The sequence below is a fragment of the Saccostrea echinata genome, unplaced genomic scaffold, assembly GCF_033153115.1.
Source record: "Saccostrea echinata isolate AGI-Se365-2 ecotype Australia unplaced genomic scaffold, CSIRO_AGI_Sech_v1 ptg000033l, whole genome shotgun sequence".
Lineage (NCBI taxonomy): Eukaryota > Metazoa > Mollusca > Bivalvia > Ostreida > Ostreidae > Saccostrea > Saccostrea echinata.
In genome coordinates, this window is record NW_026889782.1 from 7,892,253 (window position 1) to 7,910,226 (window position 17,974).

Genomic DNA, 17,974 nt, shown 5'->3' on the forward strand with positions numbered 1-17,974 from the left:
TATGGAAAGGAGGGTGGTGGTTTAACAGATGTCACCATGCCTTTCTTAATGGTGCCTGGTTCCCAGGACGCTGGGACTGGACTTGGAAATCTACAGTATGGAACGGGACGTCAGTGAGGGGTACAATGATGATGATCAAACGTCACTAGATACAGCATTCTAAGTAAACATCACTTACTTCATTTAAACAAATATAATTTGTTTAATATATTACGCGTTTGATGGGTTTGATACACTTTCTCGGGGAAAGTCGCTTCTTTTATTATAAATATTTTTATACACGACAGATGATAATTAACAAGATGCTCCATACATATTTTACAGGCAAAAATGCTTAGGAAACTATTCCGATGAAAGAGGGACAATTTCCACTTGTAGTGAAAGAAACGTGTTCTCCTTTAGTCTTTTTATGCCCCTGTAATCGAAGATTCGGGGGTATATAGTTTTCGCCCTGTACGTCTGTCCGAAAAAAGTTTAACCTGTCCCATAACTTTTGATTCAGATTGGTTGGAGCTAGGACTTTCATATTTCACACGTGTATTCCTTGTGACAAGACCTGACTTCTAAACAGTTGTTGCTAGGGCTTCATATTTCAAATGTCTATTCATCGTGACAAGGCCTTTCCATGGGTGTAAATATTTTTGACCTTGACTTAGAGTTTGACCCACTTTAAAAAACTTTAATGTTGACCATAACTTTTGAACATTTTTGAACATTTAGCACTAGGACTGTTAAATTTCATAGGTAAATCCCTTGTGACAAGACCTTCTTTTGGATACTAACGATTTTGACTTTGACCTTGGAGTTTGACTTAATTTTGAAAAACTAACTTTCTCCATACATGTACCTTCTGAACAGTTGGTGCTAGGGCTTTAACATTTTCCATGTGTATTTCTTTTGACAAGGTCATCAATTTTTACCATGACCTTGGAGTTTCCACTTTTAGAAAACATTAACCTTGACTAAAGTTTTGAATGTTTGGTGCTTGAGCTTTCATATTTACCAGATATATCCATTGACACATGTCCTTTCTTTGGGTAACAAGATGATTGATATCTTGACCTTGGAGTTTGACATATATTTGAGAAGCTTTAATCATAAGTTGCCGTACGGGGGCATAAGTGTTTCACAAACACATCTTTTTGCTTTAAATGATTTTTCTATATTGAATGAACCATGCAAATGATGCAAGAAATGTAAATAAAATGGCAACTGCAAACATATTGTATTTATTTACAAGTAATGCCACATATGGAGATACCTAAAGGAAAGTAAAAGGAAGTTCAATACATTGCAAGGACATCAGAGATCTTATTATAGCATAATTACGGAATGAATTTAATAGCTAAACAATTTATACGGTATAAAGTGGATTGGGGCAGTTTACACTTTGTAAATAGCGAAGCAGTTTATAAAAAAGCACAAACTGCTCCAATCCACTTTATACCGTATAAATTGGGTAGCTATTAATTTCATTCCTTATAATTTAATTTTCATTCATTTTGTTTAAGAAAAAAAGATGATTGTTCTTAAAAAATGACTTCAAATTGTACAAAATTCAAATGTAACGTCAGACGAAACGGTATGTTTTTGACGCAAGTCATTGTGACGTAGGCAACCCAATTTATACGATATAAAGTAAATTTTTTATCCAATCAAATGGCGCGTTACAATCAGAATTAAATTATTAACGTATATCCGATGTTATAACATAAATTAATCACATATATACGATGCCATAATATAATCACGTACACACGATGTTCATCATTTTTCGTCGCAGTACAATGTGTGCAAAACTGTTCTTCTCTAAAGAGAGATCTATCCCCTTTTGGTCCCATCCTTTAGGAAGTTTGGGTAAAAACATAAATATTCATTCAAGTATAAAGTAATGTTTGCTCAGGAGGAAGTTATGATTAGTATCTCATTTTATACCCTGAGATCTTTCAACAAGCGATCACGTCGATACACCCTTTGATTCGAAATTGATTGAACAGGATGTAAAATTTTCTCTCTCTATCGAGAAAATAAATTGTCTGACTGTGATAGAGAGTGCATATGAAATTTGGACTGCGTTGCTTTTCTGAATTTTAGATTCGGTATTTTTAGACACTTGACGTTACTTATTTTTCTTTTATTAAGAAAATATAACCTCTACCTAATAATTCACAAGATACATATCGCCGCACTCCTGATTTTTTCTAAGTCAGTCACATCAACTTGTATTTTCGTCTCAAAACTTTCGAGTTTGACACGAAATGACAAGTTGATGTGGCCGACCTAGAAAAAACTCAAGATGGAGGCGATATATACCTTGTTCATTATTTGGGAAGGGGATATTTTTTCGTTAATAGAAAAATAAGTAACGTCAGGTGCCTGTGATTTGACAATTTATTCAATGGAGAAATGGGGAAAAAATTAAATCCATGGGCTCCATATAGCATTGCCGGGTCTTCTTTCAATCAAAAAGGATAAATATCCAAGGACTCTTACCACTACATTTTTGAAATATAAAGAACATTTTGAACTCCTTCTTTTCACCCAATAAATTTGTGTTCCACGTTTTGATGCTTGTCGTACATATGAACTACTGAGGAAGAGGATGCTTGAGTCAAGAACAGAAGAAGAGAAACTGGAGGCCTTAAGAGAATTTCAAAGTTACACTGATATAGCACAGAAAGAGAGATCACACAAGAAACTGATTAAGAATACCTAAAGAAATTGCAAATAATCGCAAGGAACATCACAACCAACTGTTTATCTTCTGATTTCACCAAAGTTTACGATAAGTTATTTTTCAGCCAAAGTGTATATAAAGCATTGAGTTCTCACTTTAAGATGTCTTCGCTTCTAGAAAAGCACCTGGTCGTGCCGAAAAATTATCATACCGCGGTATTCCATTGTTGGCACGGCCAAGTGCTGTTTTACGACCAAAGATATCCAAAAAAAAAAATTCAATGCTCAAATCAAAATTCAATAAGAAAATAGTTAACTTTACGAATAGCAAGTGATTAACACGCACACAAATTCTCTCTCTCTCTCTCTCTCTATATATATAGGGAAATTTTCACCCGAAGTCCTTTAGTCTGTGCCAAAACCCCATGTACCTGGTTCATGTGCAGACACAAAAGTCCAATGGTGCGGAAAAACAACGTTAATGATCTCACAGTTCCATAACGCCAAATTGCGATGCTGCACCACGCAAAGATTAAAAAAAAAAAGAATAATGTAAACAGGGATAAAACACGGACCCCTGGAATTTTCAGAGGTGGGATCACATGTCTAGGAAAAGCAGGAAACCCCTGTTGACTGGTCACACCCGCCCTGAGCCCTATGTATTGATCAGGTAGACGGATAGAGTAATCCGTACTCATGTTTAGTATAAAAGCAATGAATAATGGAGCTGATTGCTGAAATGAAACAAGTTCACCATAATTCTCAAAAATATAGTGGTACTAGTACAAATCGATGCGAAATAAAATAGAAAACAAGGGGGGGGAAAATCTGGACTCAGAATGATAATATTTATTCCCAGACCCTTATTTGAAAATTGCTAAAATTATTGATTAATTGCAGCATGTGTAAACGTAGGGACGTATAAGGTACACAAATTGTGATTATTATACTTCTCACAGTCCTTTACGGTGTATACTTTTGTTTTTCTGTCATCCACTTCAACTTTAGTCCAACACATCTTTGTTCCAGTGGTCAGGATTCTGTTGGATAATTTTTATAATTTTAAAATCAATGTATTTCACTATTTTAATTTTCTTTTTCTTGTCATAATCTTATAAGTATTTAAGCCCTACCTTTTTGATGGAACCAATAAAGTCTGAATATCTTCTTTTGTTGCTGACTGTTGGGTACTGGAATAGCCGGTTATACAAATCTTTGTAGTATGGACTCGCACCGGATTGAAAAAAAAAATTAAATTGCAAGTTTTATATCATGTTAAAAATGATTTACAAAATTACAAATACACTGTAAATTGAATTGACAAAATCATTTCTATATTCACCAATTTTTTTTTCATATACGATAATGAAATGCAAGTTATTCGCTCTACCATGTTGCGTATGGCAAGTTCATTATATCTTGCAATAGTTTACTGCTTTCACAGTGTTGTTGAGAAAAAATCAGTGGGAGCCTATTCAAATCTTCAGTTGTGACCTATTATGACAAACTTAATTTTAAACTCCACAACATATTCATAGATAAGCAATTTAGAAAAAATAAGGACATTATCATTGAAATCGGGGGAGGGTGGATTAAGAGAAGGAGGGACCTACAGTTGCTCTTTCATCATTTGTTGATATGTTGGCAGCTGTGTTGAAATTATACCGTTGATATCGGAGATCGGCTTGTTTGACTAAAAAAAGAACATAAATATGTACGATTATTAAAGGATATATGCAATGGCAATCAATTGGTTTATATTTTACGCTCCTGATCATAAAAGACAGATAGCAAAAAACCGCATCGAAATCGGTGGTTAGATAACGGAGTTACGCCGCTTGTTAAATTGCTATTTTTACCTGTCCTGAATATCCAATCAAGCAAAAATAGAAATAGTCGAAAACGAGGCCGGGCGGAAGTGACGTCACTACATGAACAGAATGGCGGTCAGTATGGAACGAAGTTGTAACAACTCGCGTTCTAGCGACGATAGTATCGATTTAGATTTGTCTGCTGGCTCGTCAACTTTCGAGGATATAGACAGGGATGTTCAGTTTGGTACCCAGCCATATTTATTTGAGCCAGAGGTCGATATCGACGAGGAGGCGAACGCTGGAGATAGCCCTGTGAGAAGCCCATCGGACAATACAGACCGCTTGGGAAACAACGATTGGTATGAAGCTTGTGTTTTCCTAATTGTTTAGAAAGGCCTTGATTGACCCTTGAAATTCAGTCATCGATTATTTTTTCTTATTCCAACGTTACGAGTAAACTTTACCCTTCTATGACGCTAGTAACAGTGGTCAACAGCTGGTCAATAGTGAGAAGAAAAAAAACTCTTGATGCTTTTCTTCTAGCGCAATTGCAATCGAAGTTCCAAGTGTTTTGGGCTATATACATTACACAACATTGCAACATATACCCGTTGAATGAAATAACAAAGTAGACCAGTTCTTGTTAACATTATAATTAATTTGTTGTAATTCAGCACATTGTGTTATAATTACAGTACTCGGACAAAAGAAAAACATATTTTGCTTTAAAATGCTCCAAAGCAGCTTGAACTGCCTTGAAATGCATTATTAAAACTCCCTAGTATATATATTATTAGTCATATACTTGCATTTTTTTGTCCATTTTGCTATTTAAATACTAGTAGCTAAATAAAAATAGCAAAGGTAATTCAAGCTATGTAGTTAATGTGTATTAATTGTACTAGACCTGTGAATTATTAGAAATGTATTAGAATAAATTTGATTTTAGTCTGTCTTAGCATAATTTATATTATCTATGTGAAGGAAGTGTGAAAATTAAGGCAATATAGGTCCTGTTTAATTTTACAGGTGCACATGTGGACACTGTCCCCCAATGCCTACAGTAACCGAATCAGTATGCTGCAAAGAAATCCCACAGGTGGTATCCGTACTCGAAGAGGACCCAGAGAAAATTTGTATTATTGAACATCATGGATTCCAACCTGTTTGTATCCACCCATCTGTCCTGCGTACAGCTTATTTTGCATACAGACAACAATACGAGGAGCTGCCAGAGACAAATGGGTACTAACTTATACCTTTACTCACAGTATGGTTACAATAAGTGATGACAACAAGAACATTTTTAACTGAAATTTAATATCTCTTTAACAGGGGGAAAAATTTAAATAACAAAGGTTATCTGTCTGAACACAGTAACATCAAAGCACCATTTATGTACAATGTAAACTATTCAGCAACAAAATAGTTCTCAAACATTGAGCTCTGCTCCCAGTTTGTAAGGTTTCAATGGACTTATGAGCTTGATTACTGATTGTTATTCAGATTTCATCATACATAATATTTCATCAACAAAACAAAAATGTAAATGCTTATAACTTTAGGAAAAAAAATTCATAAGATCTGAAAAAAAACATAAGATCTAACAAAACAATACTGCACTCTTAATACCCTGTATATATCATATAAAGAATAAACAATACAAACAATACAAAAACAATAACAAGAGAACAAAAACAATAGAGATCATCAAAAACAAGATATATGGAGCATACAAAACAATATTGCACTATGTAAATATAGAGATCATCAAAAACAAGATATATGGAGCATACAAAACAATAATGCACTGTAGATGCAATGCAAATTAACATTAATAAATAACAAGAAACTAAATAACAAAAATCGTTTGAAACTTATAACAATCATTATGTGTCTTAAATAATGAAACAAAAAGAAAAAAAATAATCTTCATAACAAATCATTTGAACTTAAATCTGTCTCTTTTACAGGCGAATGCGATATATAGGTTACAGACAATTAGCTCGGTGGTGCTGGGGATGGCTCGGGAAACAAGTGCGGGTCCCATTACCAGCGTGTGCTGTTCACAAGATCAGAACCACCTATCCCGAGGAAAATGGTCAGTACCGAGGATTTAGTTTCGTCTGAACCTTGTTAGAAGCTGGCCTACAGCAACATCCTTCTCTGGGTGGACGTACTGGTGACACAAAGGCGGAGGAGCAATGTTGCCTTCTTCACAGCGTGGCATGGTGTTGTTAAAAACCAGTTCGCTTGCTTTATCTGTCAACGCATCCACATAATCTGAAATAAACAATGTGCATATCAGAGACCATAGAATGTGTATTTAACCTTTTTTTTTTTTTTTTACTGGAAACATTAATGTTCTCAATAAAAATTTAAAAAATTTACCATATGTGCTTTTAGTCTTCACTTTCTGCACTGTGAATTCCCCCTTCTTCTGTTTTGGAAAGACAATCCTATACTGAAGATTACCGTCTTTTGTAGCTGCCTGGCCTTTTGCAGAATTCTCATTGTAATGCATAGCGGCAAGCAAAAGGCTAAAAAAAAAATTGGTGTGATAAATCATTTTGGAGTTGATAAAAGTAAAACAATAAATTTACATGGTGACATCTTTAACAGTTCTGTAATGCAATTGCAAGTTTAAAAGTCTTTACTTTCTTACCGGCTTTGCATTCCCTTGTAAGAAAAGCTATTCATCTTAGGGGCGAAATGGTTTATCACAGAGTGATATGCCTCCAGGTTTGAAGTTTGAACTGTTGGTGATAGCTTAGGGATGTCCTTTCTCATCTGTCTGGAATCGATAATTGATTCTAGCTTCTCAACAACCTTGGTGCCTAAATAAATAAAAATATCGGTAAAAAATCCTCTCAATAACCATCCCTTGAAGGAAATTCTGTCATAAAGTAGCAATCTACCAATAAACTGAATGGTCACTTGATTACTGATCTACTGTATAAACACGTGCAGTCCAAAAAAAAAAAAGAATGGAAACCACAACACAGGTCAGGTTAATTGACCTAGATTTTATGTATCATTTATTCACTTTAATGATAAATCTAAAAGTTCTTACCAGGTCTAAGCCATCTTTTTTGACGAGCATCTGGACCAAGGTCCCCATGCTCGCAACGCTGGAAGTGGTCTCCATGCCCATCATGAACATTCTGGATGTGGTTGAGAATGCTGGACCACTTCTCCCATTTCATTTCATCTTCTTCATCTTCTGGTGTTGAAGAAGGAACCCAATAAAGGTGGTTTACGATACTCTTTATCCAGTCCACAAAGTCCTGACAGTCTTTCTCTTTACTGAGTGCCACTAGCTTCTTCTTCAATCCTGTAATAAAAATTGAGAAATATAATGATCTTTTATTCTTTTTTCATTCAACTGTTGAGATTACTGGTAATTATTTACTAAAAAAAAAGAAAAAAAAAGAGAACAAATCAACTAGAAAAATTATTTGTTTTTCTTGTCTATTAGGTTCTATTTCAAGTACCAAGCATAATTTATGCCTACCTTTTGCCACGTGCCAAACGTCAATGTTATGAACTGTGTTTGGCATGTTTTCCCGCACCCACTTTGCCACTTGTAGATGACGATCTGTCACTAACTGGCTGATGACAAGCCTGCTCTGCTCCAGAAAATGGACAGATCTTACCAAGCCTTCTTTTTCCATGAGGCAACTGCTCCCAACCTCATTGCTCTAAGGAATAAAATTCAAAACACTTTCACACTGAATTACAGTCACAGCAAATAAACCACAAGAATAACTATAATATTTTGTTCATTAGTTCAAAATCTAGTACTAAAAAAATCCATCATTATAAATACCTGTACAAGTTGAAGGTCAATCACCAAGTTTTTCATCAGATCCATCATGGTATAGCTACCAAACTTGGCACAGTGTCCAGGGCTGTCTGCTCTGCCATCTCCACCTAATTGGACAGGCTGGCCGGAATCCAGTGTTTCCCTAATGTAGGCAGCTTGCTGGTTCTTCCACACATCAACTATGGCAGGGTGTAAGTAGCACTGTTGATGGTACATGAATGTCCTGTAGGAGATGGTGGCAAGGTTCATAAAGTTGAACATTCTGATGGTCTTTGAGGGCAGTGATCCTGAGAAGAGCAGTGCACATGAAATCTCAAAGTTTCCAGCAGGGATGGCCCCAACAAAAGGCTGGCTGCACCACGAGGTCTTGAATCCACAGAGTCCACAGTCCTGCAGAATTGTGACACAAGATCCCTTCACCTGCTGAACTTCCCCTAATGTTGGACTTGTACAGGAGGGACAGCTGGCAAATAGTCTCAGAAGATGAGACTCATACACAATAAACTTTCTCTCACGTCCATTCCTAAAAATTGAATAAAATAAAATAAATTTTAATTATGCAATGTAATTTTTATTTGAGAAATTACTACAACGCATCTTCACAATCAATTAACAAAAAATAAAAAGAATTCATGAACTGTCTTTTCTTCATATAATCACTTTAAACACACATGTATAATATAATTTACATGCAGTGAAGAGTGATATTATAAAGAATCTAAATGATTACCCCTCCTCACTGTCCATGGAATCGTCAGACTCGACAGACTGAAAGGAGGCATCAAATGTTTCATCATGCTCATCATCTTCACACACCGTTTCTGTCTTCTCGGATAAAAAGGACTGTTCCAAGCAGTTTTCTTCAGGTGGTGGTCCAAGAGGAGGAGCTGGAAGGAGGTTGCAAGTAATGCCAATATCCCTGGTCTTGACAATGTTGCCAACTTGGACAACTAAAGAATTAAAAGATTTTGATTACATTTTTTTTTTCAGAGATACAATTTAAATGAGTGGTCTTTACCTTTTTTTTTCTTTCAAAAATTGAAGAACTATGATATTGAACAGTGTGGGTCAGAATTTATTTGAAATATTATTTCTGAGAAAGTAGATAAAGAAAAAAATTGCTAAATGAAATAGTGTTAATGGATTCAATTTTCATGAACCAATCAAATTTATCAATAAAAAGATGTGTTCAAGCAACAAAGTATTGACAACACCGTATAAAATTACTTTTATTAAAAATTGTACCTTTATCATGACCTTTCCACTTGGTTTGAGTGTAGTGAGATATTCTTGATGGCTTTGGTAAGGAGAGCTGTGAACCCACAGTTCTGGTCTCCTTGACTGGCACCTGGGTAACCTTCACAATAAAGTAACAATTATCACTACTTTTTTTGCTGAATTTTATCAAACATGTAACATGTATCATTTAGACTGAACAACCATAACAAAATGCTTGATGCAATACTGTATAAAAACAATTTGAACAATTACATATAGGGAATAAAATACCCGAAATTTACATAAGATATGTAATATGGTAAAATGAAGTCACCTCTACATCTGCCTTAAACGGGTTCTGTGGTGTCTGATCCTCCACTGTCTGCTCCTCTATTGTCTGCTGCTCAACCCTCTGCTCCACTAGAGGCTCATCTACCTCCAACGGTTCTTCTTCACATTTTCTGTTGTAATCCAGTAGTATCTGAAAACGTAACAAGTACATTAGCACTGGTTTTTTTTTCATTTTGCATGAAAATAAGTATTTTGTGATTATCAATATACAGGTTAAATTTCCTTGATTAGTCAGTTGCTGATTTAATTATGAGAGAGTCAGAGTCACAGGCCCTGGCATGTACTACATCTTAACTCTCATTTTGAGTATAGAGATATGCCAAGTCTTCTTCTTTTACATATAAAAAAGAATAAATCCTTTCTATGAGTTGATCATTTTTTCAATTTTGTATGTGCTAAGTTGGTTTGTTACACAGAATAACTGTACACAATTTGGTTGTATATCAACAATTATTACAAAGTATGGAGTTTGTTCGGCATAGCCTATACAGTGCCTGACAATAAGTAAGACAATAATTTATTTTTGCACCATACCCACATAGGGAATTCACTTGACACCTTGTAAATATTGTCCGATATTTATGGGAAGTCAGTTTATGTTTAGCATATCTCGATCCCGATCTTATTGTTTAACTTTATACTGTGGAAATAAAGTGTTTACATATTAATAATATTATATTTTCATGTAAATTAGTCGAATCTGATTCGTCGAGAAACATTTGTTAAAAAACACTAATTCCAGCTGAATAATGAAGCCACACCCTCCAGCTTAGCAATAGTTAATATTGCTTGATATTCTAAAATATATTGACTGCGCTGAATTCATGCGCGCAAGGTTCACTGTAAAATGTTTTTGCTTCAAACATTCAGAATAATATAATAAATACTGCATGTAGTTGAATGTAACATTGAAAAATTCCATGCCTCGGTTGACACTGGTTTTCTTGGGGTGAAAATTTTCAATGTTACACTCAACTACATGCAGTATTTATATAATACTGTACATTGTGCATTGCACATTTGGTATAACTTATAATAATCAATATTTTTTGTTATTCTTCTATTGTTGGTATACTTTACTGTTTATGTTCTGTGGTATAATTGATGTACATACTTGTTCAGTAGTTGTTTATTGTTACTAGTACTACATTAAAAAAAAATTTGGTAAAAGTACTGATGTGCATTACTCGAATACCTCCTGATATGTTAATGATGACTTAAACTGGGCCAATCACAGATATTTTTATACATGTAATACTTTGATTTTTTTTTTATACATTTGTTGTTAGTACAGCTTTGTCTTCACAGGGTTAGCCTAATTTATAGCACAGTCACTGTAAATTCTCCATACTTCCTTGTAAACAAATATAAATAACGGCATATAGATATTGTTGAATATTGTAAATAAATATATATCCTACCCTTTGAGTTTCCCTTTTTTGAAAAGCACGTCTAGGTTTCTTAGGGGTGCTGGCTAAGGGTGTACTTGCTGGACCTTCCGTAGGACGCTTCCCCAGGACTGGAGTGGTGTCCTTGCCTTTTGGAGTTCTCTGAAGGGATGGAACTGCATCCTTCATCAAATCTTTGCGGCCGACAGATACTCCCATCGATTCGAGGATCCTGTACTTGGCGGGGTAGGCATCCTCAGAAAAGTGCATGGAACATAGCACAGAATACTTCGATGGGCCTTTCCAGTTCTTCCTCGTATGATGAACAAATGAAGTCCACTGGCGCAGAACTGCTGGTCTGTCAAACGGAAAGTAGTGAAGGCTGACACCGTCTGTCTTCATTAGGCTACATCCACCAGCCACACATCGTCTCCCACCTCTGTAATCAGCAACAGGAGTATCCTCCGACATGGTCCACTTATGGCGTGGTAAAACTCAGTCAAATATTTACATCAGATTAAACTAACACTACTAAACTGAAACTAAGATCTACTGCTACGATACTACGAAACGGAAGTCCAATTAAATCGTCTAAAAACCTAAATAAACACAAAATACGGCAGAGCGATAAGTCCTTGTGCACTTTCCTCTTATTCAAAATGGCGATCGTGTTCATGTAGTGACGTCACAGGATATACTGGCGCTCAAAACCGCGCGTTTCGAAAAACCGTTCAGGTGTGAAACTGAGTTTTCCCGGAATATCTCCGCTATAAGTGAATGGATTTTGATGAAATTTTAGGAGCTATTATTTTTTAAAGATTTCTTCAATATGAAAAAACATCGAGTGCCATTGCATATATCCTTTAATGTTATTTGCTTCATCATTCTAGAATCTGTCGTACTTAATACAAGAGATGTATACTGAAAACTTTTAGAAATAGACATTTTTTTTTATCCAATGGTTATTATTATTAACATACGAGGGGTGTCCGGTAAAATCGTGGACAAGTTGTGTAGATTAAAAAAATAATCATCACTGCGTTCTAAAACTTTCACTACTTTTTAGTACATTTTTCATCAATATATCCTGGCGTCATGGGTTTCCGATAATCTAACAACAACCAAGGTCCGATTTGATTCCCAGTTTTCTCAATGATTTTCAATCGAATTATTTTTTAACCTTAGGCACTGCATTAAAAATCACCGACAATAAATTGGCATAAAGTCGTCATCATATGCATTTTCTAGCTATAAATAAAATGGATACCGTATTTGACCAATCAAAACGAGCGTCATATGTTTCCGATAGTTTGATTCGTCGATATATCTCTTTACTAATGTAAGGTGAACAACTGGGGCAATAATCAAAATAAAAAGATATTTTATCGTTAAAATATGTTTAATATATTTAATCATATACACATCTTAAATTTGCAATTATACAACTATGAATGAAATTCTACTAAATATTTACTAATATTTAGTGTATTGAAATACAATGCTAGCATAATAATAATGCTTGGAAAATGGATGTTTCAGTGAGTAAACCATTTTCTTTAAGTGCATAATTGTTTTCAATTGCAATTATATTTTGTAGATATTATCTATTCACAGCATGGACAATTAAATGGTGTGTTTTTCCTGACATGAACAGCTGAACAGTACTGGAGATGAACCCAGTGTCCACATGACTCACATTGAGCCCATTTGACAATAGCAATTTCATACACATTTCTTGACTTCACATAGAAATTTTTACAAACGCAACACTTCTCATTTTCACTCATCTGCGATTCATGTTCTTCCTCATCTGAGTTTAGAATATAATCATCTGAATCAGTAAGGTTGATACAAGATGGTCCAGGCTGTTGAGAGTCTGATGATGCGATACACTTCTTGTTCTTGTTTGGTTCCTGTTGATTTTTGATTGGTTTTCTCACAGTTTTTGTAGTTTTAGATGTTAATGTGTTGCATGATTTTGTTTTTTGTTTTTTAGCAGTATTGTTTAAATATTATCTCATTTTCCCAAGCGTTTCATCATCAGTTACAGCTTTCTCCCCAATTACATGACTGATATTTCTTCTCTTCTTTTTTAAGTTTTCAATTTTACATTGAACTTCTCCCCCTTTCTTTGAAAAAAAATCTTCATTATTTGATAGGTTACTATCTCCAGTGCAGTTTGTTTCTCCCTGCAGGTTGTGTCTGAATTTGCAGGTGTCATTTTTGATGTTGCAAGTTCATTTGCTTCAGTGACATTTTTTTTCTTCAGTTTCAATTTCTAGATTATCTCCTGTTTCATTTTGGTAGAGGATTGATGGAGTAATTTTCTATCATGCTATCGGCTGATTGAAAAGGATAGATGCCAGATTTTGAAAATGCTGACTGAATATTGGTTGGAGACAAGGCAGCAGTGTAGGCTTCGCAAGCAAGAGCACAAACATCATAACGGGTGACTGTTTTGTGATTCAAACGTGAAAAAGGTAAACATTCCTGATTGTATTTTAGTTGAAGGGGTCCAAAGCAACCTACATCCATTGGTTGCAAAATATGTGAGCAGTGAGGAGGCAGAACAAAAACAATAACATTGTTGTTTTTAGCCCAATCTACTAGATCTAATGAAATGTGGCTTTTATGACCGTCATAGAGGGCAAGTATAGTCGCAGACTGATCTCGACCTTGAACATACTTTATAAAGTGGTTTTTCAAATATGAACGGAAAACTTCCGAGTTTGACCATCCACTAGGTGTCATCGTTCCACCAGCACCAACAAATTTCCCTTTCAAAAGTTCAAGCATCATCCGCTGACCTGGAAAAACAAAGTATGGGGGATCTGATGTCCTAATGCATTCCCAGCACCGATTACTGTAATTGTTTTACTTTTTTCTGACATAACAGCTTGTGGATGGTATCCTTTTCCTGCAACTATATTAGCGGGCTTAAACTCAGTATTCATTCCCTTTTCATCGATGTTATATATCAAATCGGGCTTATCCTTTAAGTTATACTTATCAAGAATTGATTCAAGTTCACTGAAGTATGATCTTATTGAAGTTTCTGATGCACATCTGGCCCTTAATTCCGACAAACTTGAAGGTTTAACAACTCTTAATTCTGGCCATTTGTCCATAAAACTGTAGTTCCATTGCATGCTTAAGCATTTTTCTTCCATCCGTTTCTTTCCAAGGTGAATGGCATAATCTGTCTAATTCTTTCAAATGGTTTACAAGTTTGGCCTCCTCAAACTGAGACAGAAGTGGCTCTGGACCAGTTTTTGTACAGTCAATGTTAACCCTATTGTCAACACGGTCTCTAAGAGTTGTTAAGGGAACAGCATGTTCCTTAGCTGCCCTATATACAGGGACTCCATCTTGTTTCACCGACTGATAAGCCCAGACAAGTGCAGATGGGGAATAACAACGTTTTCTTTTATTTGTTACTGCCTAAAATATTATAAAAAGTGACGTTATTCACGCGAATCATCTAATATTATGACGGTTTTTGGCTTCCATATATAGGAAAACGAATAGTCACATGATTAATTTCAATACCAAAATACCTCACCGGAAGTGTATTTTATCAGATGATGAGTGCCTTTAGATACAGTGCGAATCAAAAGGGTTTTCAGACTATTTTGATGACCACAATTTTTGGTGATAAGAAAAATGAGTAGTTTTACCACTGATTGCATTATTTTTATGATATTTACCTTTGCACGCAGCATATTTTCGATCTTCTGCATATATTGATGTTGCGAGATTCCCTACGTCAGGTGTCCTTAGTAATTACAAATATGACGTCATCTTAGGGAAAACTCACGCGACCAAAATAGACTATCGGAAACATATGACAGCACGATACATAGCAAATTTCAAATAGATATCTGCTCAAATAAACAAAATAAGAGAATTTATGTTATGTGTGGTATCGTCTTACGGCGCACGGATGATAACGTCAAAGTGTCTAAAGCAGCGTCACGTTTCCTCTTTGCTAAAGAAAAGTTGGATAAGCCCCACTTAAATTCGGGGATTTCATTGATGCACATACTTCATTTTCCCTTTGTTACTCCATAAACAGTCGAGGAACCAATCTCGCACATACATGGGACCTTCTGAAGACTTATTAGATTTATTGGACAGTACTCTCACTATCACTCAATTTAAATAGGCTATCTTATATCGACGGTCTACAATGACAGCGTCTTTTGCTATTGCTAGTAGCTGCTTGTCCGTATATTTTGTTCTACCCGGGGACCCGATCAAAAAGTTTCCGCTTAGAGAACTCCCATTTCACTTGTATATCAAAGATCTAGTGATATTTTTATATATTTTCTTTTCTTCTGTAGTCATTTAAAGTTTCTTAGGTCGTCATTTCTACATCTAAATCAAATTGAACTGCTTTCCGGTGCGCCGTAACGTCACCAAACGTCGCCATTTTTCATGTGTTGCGTTTACAACTTTCCCATTTCAAATGCTCGGGAAACTGCCAAAAATTTAGCAGATGCCTTGATATTTTACAAAAGACGAAATAATAGATAGTGGATTAAAAATACGGATAATTTTTAACTCAACCTAATCTACTTAATACTTTTATTTCGAAATAATACTCTTGTATTCGCCAATGAAACCCTGATTTTTTGATCGTGCGCTGTAGGACCGTACCCTGTGCACATTCAAGCATAATAAAATCTTTATTTTTGTCTATATTTTCATCATCATCATCATCATTTATTTGGTATCATACGTCATCATACATAAAACAAATACACATAAATGCACATAGTCATTTGAAAGACAATATTTGAGAATCCATAAATTTTAAATAGATTTATAAATAGATATTCAGGAAACCATATTTTAGATAGTGACTAGTTGATACCAGGATAACCCATTAAAGCTGGAGAGCTTATTTCCAATGGGGTCCTACCCTAAATAAGATAAAAATACAATGTTTCATCATTAAAGCACTATAACAATTTTTGGCACTATAATTTTAGCACTGCGTTGCTTACACGTTAAATTTAATTTAAGTATGACAACATATAGGATCAATAAAATAATAAAATATGTTTTATAAGTTAATGCTAAAACATATCACTTTCATGTTCTAAAATGCCGTTTTGTACGATAAAACTCTTAACTTGTTTCTTTAAAGTACTCTTTCCTTTAGTACATTTAATAGAAGCTGGTAAAAAATTCCAGTCCTTAATGCCATTATAGTAAAAAGTATCCGCTTGACATGCTTTCACATGAGGAATAAAAAAATCTTCATTAGTGGATGCTCTAGTGTTTCGTGAAGACACGGCTGACCTTAAAGTAAAATTTTCGCTTAGATAGGATGGCGCACAACCATGATATATGTTATACACATGGTTTAATCTGAGTTGTCGTACCCGGTCTTCTATATTTAAATAATTTAATGTACTAAGCACTTTGTAGTTTATGGAATGTAAAGGAGTTAAATTCAGAATAAATCTTACCATTTTGTTTTGACATACTTGTAATTTCTGTTTCAAACTCTTTGACAAACCTGCATACCATGCACAGCAAGCATAATCTAAATGACATTGTATAAGAGCAGAACATAATAACATTTTACTTCTTATATCCAAAAAACGAGCTTGTCTGTATAAAAAACGCAACCTGTTGTTGACTTTTTGTACAATGGACTCAACAATAAATTCACCACTCAGAAATTGATCAACAAAAACTCCTAAATATTTAACTTTTTCCATAGAATGTATTGTATGTCCATTACACTCAATGTGAAAATCTTGGACACTTGAAAGCTTCTTTCTTGATCCAAATAAAATACATTCAGTCTTCCCAAGGTGTAGAGATAACTTATTATCTACTAGCCAATTTGAACATTGTTTTAAAACAGTACTAAGTTTTTCTGAAATAAAATCTACATTTTTATGAGAAAATAAGATTGCACTATCATCAGCATATAAAATAAGTTTGCAGTCAGGATCAATACTGGAAGCCATATCATTGACATAGATTAAAAATAGTAGAGGGCCTAAAATACTGCCTTGCGGTACACCACATTTTACTGTACCTGGGTCAGACATAATATTTTCTAATTGTACAAACTGTTTTCTATTTGATAGGTAAGATTTGAACCAATCAGTATTTCTTATTCCAATGGCATTAAGTTTTTTACATAAAATTTCATGATCTACAGTATCAAAAGCCTTTTGAAGGTCCAACATGACCATACCTGTAAATAGACCCTTTGATGTATTTCCTTTTATAAAATCAAACAAATGTATTAAACAAGTTTCAGTAGAAAAATGTCCTCTAAAACCAGACTGAAAATCATACAAGATTTTATATTGGTCTAAAAATTTAACAAGTTGTATATGAACCGCCTTCTCTAAAATCTTAGAAACAATACTCAAAATACTGACAGGTCTATAATTTCCAACATCAAGTGAGCTACCTTTTTTGTACAGAGGTTTGATTCTAGCTATTTTCATATCATTGGGAACAATACCAGAAGAGATAGAAAGATTTATTATATATGTAATAGGTATTTTCAAAAAGTTTGCTCCATCTCTAACAAATCTAGCTGGGATGTCATCCAGACCTGTACTTTTGTTGGGATTGAGTTTTAAAAGTTCTTTATAAATAAAATCCTCATTAACAGTTTTAAGTATAAAATTACAATTTTCAACTTTTTTCTTCTGATAAAATGATAA

At 34.7% G+C, this 17,974-nt stretch overlaps 2 protein-coding genes and 1 long non-coding RNA gene across 3 annotated transcripts; 2 read left to right on the forward strand and 1 right to left on the reverse strand.

Moving 5' to 3' along the window:
* Positions 1-7: 7 nt before the first annotated feature.
* Positions 8-1,219, forward strand: LOC133198622 (uncharacterized). Its single transcript, XR_009722521.1, has 2 exons — positions 8-163; positions 325-1,219. It is a non-coding gene; the product is annotated as an uncharacterized LOC133198622 (long non-coding RNA).
* A 3,397-nt stretch (positions 1,220-4,616) lies between these two features.
* On the forward strand, positions 4,617-6,683 carry LOC133199103 (uncharacterized). The gene is made up of 3 exons (XM_061334977.1): positions 4,617-4,849; positions 5,520-5,735; positions 6,464-6,683. Exons 1-3 carry the CDS (start codon positions 4,617-4,619, stop codon positions 6,618-6,620), a joined length of 606 nt encoding a protein of 201 aa, XP_061190961.1. The 3' UTR covers positions 6,621-6,683.
* LOC133199105 (uncharacterized) lies at positions 6,639-8,968 on the reverse strand. The gene is made up of 7 exons (XM_061334978.1): positions 8,955-8,968; positions 8,320-8,839; positions 8,005-8,191; positions 7,564-7,824; positions 7,156-7,327; positions 6,904-7,030; positions 6,639-6,752 (listed from the first exon to the last, which is right to left on the reverse strand). The coding sequence occupies exons 1-7, from the start codon at positions 8,966-8,968 to the stop codon at positions 6,639-6,641; spliced, it is 1,395 nt and encodes a 464-aa protein (XP_061190962.1).
* Between the last annotated feature and the right edge of the window lie 9,006 nt (positions 8,969-17,974).